Raw genomic sequence first — 10,824 nt, 5'->3', positions numbered from 1 at the left:
ATTCAGTCCAATAAGAATTTCTCAGCTAGTGCATATGCCAAAAAAAGTTTCTAGCTTCCGGGTTTCTTTCCCCGTTTTGTGGCCCACTGAATATGCACAGTAGTGTTTCTTCCGTCGGCCTGCTCGCAAGTTCCCACTCATCCAAGAGACTTTACATTGTGATGATGTCACAGATATTTAACTCTCTTTTCTTGACTTGAGTAGTTTTACAAATATAAAACCTCCACGGGTCAAAAATTCATAATAGAATGAGTCATAATTGACCTTGTTTGCAGTTTGAGGTGTCCTGTCAACAGTTTTACAGATGTCTCTTTTACAATGATGGGCTATGGAAAATGCTTTTTGGGCCACAGTGGGATTTTTTGCTGCATTACTGTGAGTGACCACTGGGAAAAACTGGCTGCAAGGCTGAGTGACGGAGCCCTATCCAGCTCTTATAATACATCCATGGGTGAGACAAGCACCCCCTTTTATATCCAATGCCCCTGAGCCAAAATTAGGCACCAAACAACTTCTTATAACTCAAAAACTAAAAGTCACATCGAAAAAATATTTTCAGTTTGAGCGACCCGAGACTTCAGTGGTGATACTGATATATATATGTGTGTCCGTAAGATTTAAAATAAAGGAGCTGTGACAATTTATGTATCACCATCATCTCCGTTTTTGACAAAGAGCTCAGATAACATTGGTGTGAATGAGACTCTTACACTCTTGTAGAATGTCGAACCTTTTCCACTCTTAAAAGGGCACTCTCTGCCCTTTTTTTTGATTTATTCAAAAACTGAGTCCTATTTCAATCGAAGTAACATTGGATGAGAGAGTCGAAATTTGTCTACATTTTAATGTATAAATTTTACTTGTAGAGTGAAAACTGTGGGAGTAAGGTGGTAATGTGTTAAAGATTTTTGATACAGTTTTAAGGCCTGGACCTACAGTGCGGGATGTCACGAGTGCATAATGAAGCAATATTACACTCGAGGGTGTGCTTCACCGTCATTATTGTTGGTACTTCAGTAATGCTTACAGAACTCGGTGCAAGTGCCTCCTGCCTGACAACATCACTGTCATGCCAACAATAAAGCTAAAGCACACCCTTGAGTGTAATAGTGCAATTATACAACATTTACCAACAAATTAAAAGATATAAACAAAATATATTCATATTGTGAGGCAGTTCACTCTAAAAATAAAAAAACTTCTTGCTTGTGTTATCTCTGTTTCCATGGAAATACATGGGGTATGACTAATACCTGGAAAACCATCACTCACATCAGTATATAATCAAGCCTAGATAACTACTTCAGCAAGTAGGCTGACCCTTAGTAACGACCTAACAACAGAGACGATTTCTAGTCCCTGTTGAGTCAGCCAGCCAACTTGAGCTAATTGTGGCCGGGCCCAGACAGACAAGGCCCAAATTTAGTTCTTTTTAGAGTTTTAGGTTGCACTGACCCTTTAATATTCAACTCACACCAGCTAAAAGGCCACAGATCCTTTATAATGATACAGATGATGATGAATGATGGACTGAGACAAGGAGTTCCCCCAAGATTACAAAATGTATTGATATAAAAGAAAGAACAGTAATAATTTAACAAGGAATTAAAATCAGGAAATTTATTAAATACAAACTACTTAAAATTGTGCAAAAGTACAAAGGATGTTGCAATAAGCAAAAAATTGTAATTAAAGCCCTCCGCCTCCGTGCACGTTGGGCCACGGTGCAGTCGAAGGGCTTCTGTCAGGGACATGTAGATGTCTTCAGATCCGGGCTGTTTTCAGACAGTGCAAGAAGGAGATAAACATCACTTCCTTTGTCCACTATTTTGCCTGCTGCTGGGGCTGCTTGGCTGCAATTTCGTGGGGGGCACTATTCAGACAGTTTGCATCACTGATGGAATATTGTCATGTAGACGAGTTCCAGCCGGGACTCTTATCAAACATGTAAAGTTTGGTGCAGACTGGAGCATGTACAATAAAGTTATAGCAACTTCCTCTGTTATGGTGAAACATCAAATCTCAACTGTGTGAGGATGAGAATTTTCTGCAGGGTGAGACATGTCTGTCTTGCTCACACCTGTGTCATCAAAATTAAGCAAGTTTTTGGCCCTTTCGCTTGAATTTCAATTAGTAAATTGAAAACTCTTGATGAGTTTGGTTGTAAAAGAAATTAATTTCCTAATTTTCATCAAGTCTATTTTTAGAAAAGTACAGACTTTTAACCCACATGACGAGACGCACTGGATGAAACGAATAATTGAGTTGTGGCTCAATCTCTCTATGACATTCCTATGGGCCGTGGCAGCCATATTCATTACATAGGTGGTGCTCTCAAGCACATTTTGGCACTTTTTTACATTTTATCAAATTTTTCACCAGACCTGATATGCGTGCCAAATTTGGTGAGTCTTTGAGCATGTTTAGGGGGTCAAATTTAGGGTTTAAGTGGCGTAATAATAAGAAAGAAAGAAACAGAGCAGATACAAGAGAGTCTTCGCCCCTTTGGGGCTCAGGTCCTAATAAGAAAATGGGAGCGCTAAGGAATGGTTGGCCATAGCTGACAAAATTAAACCGACAAATTATGCTGGCATAGAGCACTCACCACGCCACTGTGCCCTACACACACACACACACACAGCAGAGCAAAACCAAAAAGGGAAAAAGTAAATTGTGAAGGAAGTGCAAAAATGACTACCAAACACACTTTTATGGGGGTGAGCAGCAAAGGTGAGGAAGTCCATTGCCAAACCCTCCACCGTCCGGGCGGCCACACTCGCCACAGATTCTATAGCGCTAACACACAGAAAATACAGGTTAAATTTACAACAGTAGAGCCGTGTGACAGCACGCTATGTTACTAGCTTCTTGGGGAGAAAAAGATAAACGCCACAAGGGGCAGGCAAAATGTAACAAAAGAACCTACCAATAACAGAAACCACCTAGTGAAACTAAAGGCTAATACTATGAACAAAAATAATAATGATAATAAAGCAAACTAAGCAATTGTATCAACAAAGCAGTTACGGCAAAAACAAAGTGTAGGGAAACTAAACCAAACGAAACAAAATTAAACGAAACTAATCAAAACAAAACCTAAACAAAGCAAAACAAAACAAAACAAAACAGCAGTGGCAGTAGTATCTACAAATGAAAACAGGTTAAATTAATTAACACACTGCCAAACAAATATATAATATAAGCAAACATATCCATTTTTACCTCTCCCTTGCGTATATTGCGAAATAATCAGGCAGACGTCTCAACATGTGGGGTCAGGGGGTTGCTAAGGAACGGGACCTATGGTGAATAAAACAGTGTAAAACACACAGCATCGCTACCTCGACTCAACAAACTGAAACTACTACCTCCCAGAGTGTTCTTGCTTAACAGCCACAACCTGTTGCACCAGGGGCCAGAGGAGAACAGAAGCATACTGGGTCTTTTCAGTACAGCTTATATATTAGACCAAACAAATTGGCAACCAGGAAATGGACGATACTAAGGCCTGCCTAGCCCTACGGAAGCGTGGGAGAGACATTTACCGGCTACATAATACTTTCTGGAGATCGCAGCATTTCCAAAACGGAATAAATACCACACATATAAACACAAAACTGTTTTGCTAGCTCAATCTCGTTGTAACTAAGATAACCACTGAAAAAATTTTTTTTTCCATGGACAGATTTAGCTACTACATCTACAAACTTCACAGACATTTTTAAGCTAGTTGTCACCAACTCACCAGCACAGCTGATGGAAAATGCCGGAGTGGAAGCAGAGATATACTCTCAACTGAAGGGAAAATGGGTAAGTTTTGCTGTGTTTGGGGGTGCCAAGTAACGATAAATAGAGGAGAGGGATTCGGGTTTTTCAGTGTGTGCAAGGGTGTGCGTGTGTAACTTGTCTCACAGTCTCAGAGTTCAATCCACTTGGCAAAGGGTCTGTTTTGTTTTTCTGGGTTTTCACCGCAGACCCCCCCACAAAACAAAACAAACCAAAGATGCTAGCATAGCAACACTGTACATAGAATAAAGCCAGCAGAAACGTCAGATAGGTCGGACCACCGTGTTTAACTGTATATCTTCAAATGTTATAGTCACGGCTGAAAATGAAAAAACTAGTTTGCCAAGTTCACATTTCTCCGCATCTCAACTCAACCACCAGTCGTCTACCCAAAAGTGACTGTTGTTGTTAGCATGTCGTTGTTAGTCTGTAGTTCTAATGAATGACGGAGTAATATTTTTAGTGATGAGGCTTTTTTCATTACAGCATGGCTAGATGTGCTGTCATGCTGATTTGAGCACGTTCTAAATGTCTAGTTGACCAATCAGATTGCTTGGTCGGAACTACTTGTTGCATAATGTCATGAGTGACAGTGATCACGCACTGTGGGTCTGAAAATTCTGTGAAATACACACTAATGTAAAAATCTGAGAAGGGCTGAAAATTCACCAATTCACCATCTAGGGGCACTTTTTCCCAGCACTAGAAACCCTGTTGTACCACACACCACAGATAGGCAAGAACTACAAACTAAAACAAAGTTTTCCACAACTACCCGACATGGTAACGCTAATGGCGCTAATGCTTTAAATATGGAACCTCCTTCCTCTGGCTAACTGCCTAACCAATACTAGTTGACCCACTCAATCCTAGACTTCATGCAGGTTAGTGGCAGGATAAATTAAGCACAAAGCCCAATAACCTGGTTAATCTTCATCAGGCTGAAAATCACCTAGGCAGTTATGGAAGTGCACCCATGCAACTGCAAAGGCAGGTATGAGTAGGCGACCCTCCCAGCTCCACCTGCCAGCCAGCTCCCAGTATCTGCAAAACAGACAGCAGAGCAAGGCAAACAAACAGGCAGAGTGGCAGGGGCCGTCACACACTATTGATAGTATTATTATTATACAGTATACACATACAAAGTTAAGTAAACAAAAGTGAACATTGTAGGAGTATTAATACTTTATTATTGAATTACCTCATTATTGGGGCACCACCTCCTTTTTGGTTAGGATTTGTTAGTGCCAGGAAGGAGCACTAACCCTTTTTCAGTTTAAAATAAATGTAAATTCTTGTCCCAAACAGTGACCTCTGTTTACTGCAGCTCAAAGAAACAACCAAACACTTTTAAGATAAATGAAGACTTTTATTAATAGCTAAATGTCTTGAGGATACATGATAAAGCACAAGATAATATATAGAAATTAATAAATAAAAGAAAGCAAAATAAATAAATAAATAGATAAGATCTATAAATGGTTATAAAATTCCATTCAGAATTCCACAATTTGGCGGCGGCGATGGTGGTGGCGTAAGCGTCTCCAGCAGGTCTCAGAATGCTTCTCTAATTTGGGCCTATCTTGTCTTTTTTCTGAGACTTCTCCCCATGAGTAACTCATCTTACATGTTGGAGTCCTCCCAACTTTTGTTTTTGCTTGACTGAAGCTATTTAGTTGTTTTTGTTTTTTTTCTCCTCGAACACATCACATAACTGGAACACTGACTTTATTATTCCAGTATTTTAAGTTTCTCTCTTCCCTCTCTTCCTTTTCTTTGTTTTGTTATTGGCAAACATGAATCTTTAATTTTTTCTGTTTGCCCCGATGATGCTATGTACATGTTTGCCGTAAATTGTGACTTTGGGGACATAATTTCCGTCAAAACTGTCATAACGATGCAATGTTGCAGAATACTGAGCATCTGTTGCTGTTGTTTTTTATTTTATTTTTATTTATCTTTTATTTGTTCTCTTGAAATAATGAAATGGCCCTCTTTCTTTTGTGACTCATTCTTCTTATTGTGATTATCTGTGGCCATCTATATGTATTTATGATTGTCTGAATATAAGCTACTTGATTCCTTGATTTTGGATTATTATTTCATTTTATTTATTTATTTATTTTTATTTACTTATTTTTGACATGGGATAAACTAAGCAAGGCCCTCCTTTTGTTTCCTCATAAAGGCTATGTAGCCGTCTGAGCCTGAGCCTGTTTTTATGAAGCTTAGCGTAAATTCAGGCAGGAAGACTATCTTTAACCATTCATTCATTTCCCACTCCTCTCTCTCTCCCCTGCTCATTTCTTTCGCATCAGCTGTTTAGGGGCGTCACTCCTAGTTATCAAATCAGATTGCTCCACAATCTCTAACCACCAATCACGGCTCAGCTGTCAAACTTTAAATCTGTTTCCCTCTCTGTCGCTGTTAGCTGTCATTCCAGAGCAATCATCGCGACTCAGTCGGTCATGCTGCTGCATTCGTGCATCTGTCGACATGCAGGTCGTTGTATCAGCAAGTTACGTTCTCAGACTACTATGTGCGTCTTGCTACAGCATTTGACACTCATCTGCTTGCTCTGTACTCACCATTCAGGAGGTTGCCTCTGTTACTCAAGCTGCGCGGCAGCTTCAAAGACGCCGCTCGTCCTCTGCAACTCTGCAACACAGCTGCAACTCCTCTCAGACGGGACTCCAAACCCCGTAAGCAAGCGACCGGCAAAGGTGCTCCAGCGGAGTCTGGCTCCATGCAGAGTTTCTCAGTCAACCTCTCTACTCCAGTCAGATCTCAACCAGACCATCCCTCTCTGGCTGCTCGCCCGTCCCTACTCTGGCTCTCCCTCACCTGGTCAGTCTATGGGGGCTTCAGTTGCGCTTGTGAACTACAAAACTATAACATTCAAAATGCTACTACCTCATAGCTCTCCTCGTTTAAGCATGTAGCATTGCTAAAAGGGTATTCAGTAGGCCTATATCAAGTGGACGTGTCACCATCAAAACATTCCAGCATGCACATCAGGAAGTCATTTCAAACAGTAAGCACGCATCTCGTGCAACTTGTTCAGTCATACACACATTTCACTCGTCCATCAGTAAGTTAATGCATCTCTATTATCTTTTCAGCATGTACATCACTACATATAGCATTGCGTCAATGCACGCATTTCACTATGTATTTTGCCCTTCAGGCATTTTATACTGTTGTGTTGTGCCTGCGCTCTCTATTGCATCTCTACTATTTTGTTTTGGGTCAGAGGAAGTAGGAAGAAAGAGCATGCAGCACTCAGGACACAAATCAGCCATACAGAGCACACACAGTCCTGCGCACGACTACATGCTGCAGCAGATGAATTTATCATAGCAGTTCAACAATGCGTATATGGAACTCTAAGTGCACCACTAGTTATATACCATAAGGTATTACCTCAGCAGCGGCATTTCTTCAGAGTTGGGAGCATGGTTATTCCAAGGCCTGAGTCTTTAGCATGCTTTTATTGAGGGAACTATGTTCTGCTAACCATGTTGCTTAGCCACTATTGGGATCTATACTTCTACCAGCTTTTTCACCAGCGACATGGTGTCTGAATTTATTCTTTTAGCTAATTCCCGTTTATTAGATTCATTCATACATGTTAACACCCTGTTTCGTCAACCTTAATGAGTTCTCAGGCAAAACTAATTCAGTCAATCCCGAATTAAAGCATCAATCTGTCTCACCTTTAAATTCATATTTTACAGTTTCCAAGCAATTTAATGAAGGTAGGTTAAAAGACTCCCTTCCCGTCAATATTATGCTTCATGTCTTAGCAGACCATACCATCTTCATGATTAAATGAGGCCTGTTGCATTCCTGCTTGATAAGTAAGCTTGCGCCCTCTAATTGGGGGGATTTATATTGCTGCTGCTCAGGGCGATGCCCCTCGACTCAAAATCTCCTGTAGAGTCTAAGTGCAACACTTTTAGACTTTATTATCTCAATCATCAGTAGAATAACATTGTCTTTACTTCATTCACTCGTTCTCCTATGTATGGAGCTTTAGATAAGTTCAGTCAGGGAGACTACCTTTGCACGCATAGACTGTAGTTTTATTTCTCATATTGTCTTGCATTCACATCTCTCACATATCTGTTACTCGTTTTTCCTTGGCCTACTTTGCCAGGGCCATCAACTGAGATCTATTGCGCACACCAGCTGGTTATCAATTCTATAGCAGTAGCGATACAGCTTCATTGTAACCCATCATCTGCCGCTGTCTTTCATTCAGATTAGCACTATTCAGGGCTTTCTTTTAGGTCAGGACGGCTACTTCTGCCACCAACCAAGGTATTTCATCTGCCTCTCTGCTACAACTGGGAAGGTGGTCACCCACCGCCTACACATCTTCATTCGTCCAGACGTCAGCACTGTTCTCACCTATTAAGATCTCATATATATAACTGGTGGTGGTGTCCAAGGTTACTAGCATCACAGCTCGTTGCTATCATTGCTGATCATGTTGGCATTTCTTCCTCTCAAATCTGGTTCATGGTAAAGTGCTATGTCATGGTCGCCTGACCTCTCATACCTGTCCACACACCAGCTCATGATCTTCGGACCTCACGCACTAGTACATGGTCGCCTGACCTCTCATATCTGCTCAAGCATCAGCCCACGGTCTACGGACTCCCTGCATCAGCACGTCATCAGCTAATGCATCAGCACACAGTCTTCGGACCCCACATCAGCTCACGCATCAGCACATGATCGTCGGACCTCACATATCAGCTCATGGTTGTTGGACCTCACAAATCATCTCAAGGTCACCAGACCTCACACCTCATCTCATGGTCGTCAGACCTTACACATCATCTAATGGTCTTCAGACCTCACAGCACCCACCACTCGCTCTGGTGACTGCCAACTCACTCTCTTTCTATTTCTACATCTTCAATCGTCCAAATGTAATGATTATATCATGACATTATTATCACTGTATTGTGTCTAATTCTCCCTCTGCATATCTCACTAGAATCCTTCGCTGCTGGTGAGGTAAGGACTGAACACTGGTGTCGGGTCATAAGTCCTTAGTACCCTTTCTTTTGGGGGTTATCCTATACTATTCTCGCATTCACCTCCCCCTTTCATATCCAGTGACATCACGATGGGGTCTAATCGCCAAAGACTTTTCCACCTTCATCTATTATGCTTGTTCAATAAATATCATTTACTTCATAAAGAAATTGAGTCTTTCCTTATTGAAATGAAGCTTGGCGTAAATTCAGCCAGGAAGACTATCTTTAACCATTCATTCATTTCACACTCCTCTCTCTCTCCCCTGCTGCTCCGGCTTTCACATCAGCTGTTTAGGGGCATCACCCCTAGTTATCAAATCAGATTGCTCCACGATCTCTAACCACCAATCACGGCTCAGCTGTCAAACTTTAAAATCTGTTTCCCTCTCTGTCGCTGTCAGCTGTCATTCCAGAGCAATCATAATGACCCTCCTCCACACCATCCACCTCCACGGCCGTGTCCCGGAAGCTCTCTGCTCTTCATCCCAGATCACCATCTCGCTTTCTCTACTCCCTTACTTCAGCACCAGGCCCGAGTTCACCAGAATCTGCTACCACATCACCAAGATCTACACCTCTTCATCACCACCACAAGTGTCTAGATTCCATCAGGGGGTTATCCTATACTATTCTCGCATTCACCTCCCCCTTTCATATCCAGTGACATCACGATGGGGTCTAATCGCCAAAGACTTTTCCACCGTCATCTATCATGCTTATTCAATTAATATCATTTACTTCATAAAGAAACTGAGTCTCTCCTGATTGAACTTTCTTCTTTTGTGTGTGTGTGTGTGTGTGTGTACGTGTCATGTTTGTCGTTTTGACTGTCTCTCCTGCCTGTTGCTCTCACTTTCCTCCTCCATCACCTTCCCTCTCCAAACTGTGTTCTCCTACCTGCTGTTTCTATTTTTTCTATAGGCACAATTGAATCAGCCAAAGGTTTAAAGGTCATTCATCTCAACATTAGGAGCCTTGTTGCAAAAGTCGATCTCCTCAGAGCCTGGGTTACTCTTTACAAACCCAACATCATCACTATTTCTGAAACGTGGTTACATAGTAATATTACTGATGATGAAATTAAAATTGACAATTTTGTTTTGTACAGAGCTGATAGGGCTTCTAGAGGTGGTGGTGTGGCCAAATATGTCACTTCAAATCTTGTCACTCAGTGTGTCATTCCTAATGTAGAGCCAATTAACTTTGAATGTCTTTTCGTCAACATTATTCTTCGTGATAACAAACATTTAACTATTGGCAACATCTATAGGCCTCCCTCTGCTCAGACTGACTCCACTAAGTGTATTTTATCAACTATTAATTCTCTTGAGAGGCATAATGAAATGATTATCTTGGGTGACTTCAATTGTAACTGGCTTGATCGCTCCTTCTCCAATGATAGGAATTTAATTAATAGTGTAAACCTCACTCAGTTAATTAAGGAACCTACAAGAGTTGATTATCGGTCGTCATCTCTGTTGGACTGGATACTTGTCACTAATCCTGAAAGAATAATTAAATCTGGTGTTATGTCAGACTGTTTAAGTGATCACTCTGTTATATATTGTGTCTGGAAAATAAAAAATTCCAAGTTTGCCTCCTAAATATATTAGACTGAGACAATGCAAGAACATTAATGTAAATAATTTTATTCAAGATATAATTTCCATTAATTGGGACAGATTTCAGTTAATTCCTCTTGTTGATGATGCATGGAACTTTTTTTATTCTGAAATTACAAACATAATTGATAAACACGCAACCATAAAAACAATAAGCGTTAAAGGTAGACACCTACCCTGGATTAGCTCACAATTTATCAGCCTTTTCAAACAAAGGGATAAAGCCTGGGCCAAATATCGTCTGTCTAAGGATGCTGCTGATTGGGAAACCTACAGATACTTGAGAAATCTATATAAAACCATAACAAGGAATGCAAAATCTAACTACTATAAAGACAGCTTTTTACAGGATTTCCGTGATCCTA

At 40.8% G+C, this 10,824-nt stretch overlaps 1 protein-coding gene and 1 long non-coding RNA gene across 2 annotated transcripts; one reads left to right on the top strand and one right to left on the bottom strand.

Moving 5' to 3' along the window:
• Nucleotides 1-1,605: 1,605 nt before the first annotated feature.
• LOC137188708 (uncharacterized) lies at nucleotides 1,606-3,916 on the bottom strand. Its single transcript, XR_010929473.1, has 2 exons — nucleotides 3,223-3,916; nucleotides 1,606-2,796 (listed from the first exon to the last, which is right to left on the bottom strand). It is a non-coding gene; the product is annotated as an uncharacterized lncRNA (long non-coding RNA).
• Nucleotides 3,917-4,782: 866 nt separating this feature from the next.
• LOC137188856 (uncharacterized) lies at nucleotides 4,783-10,356 on the top strand. The gene is made up of 4 exons (XM_067598436.1): nucleotides 4,783-4,854; nucleotides 6,218-6,288; nucleotides 6,382-6,633; nucleotides 9,239-10,356. Exons 1-4 carry the CDS (start codon nucleotides 4,783-4,785, stop codon nucleotides 9,600-9,602), a joined length of 759 nt encoding a protein of 252 aa, XP_067454537.1. The 3' UTR covers nucleotides 9,603-10,356.
• Nucleotides 10,357-10,824: the final 468 nt, after the last annotated feature.

Source organism: Thunnus thynnus, chromosome 9 (genome assembly GCF_963924715.1).
Source record: "Thunnus thynnus chromosome 9, fThuThy2.1, whole genome shotgun sequence".
NCBI lineage: Eukaryota > Metazoa > Chordata > Actinopteri > Scombriformes > Scombridae > Thunnus > Thunnus thynnus.
This window is presented reverse-complemented; position numbering and strand designations above follow the sequence as displayed.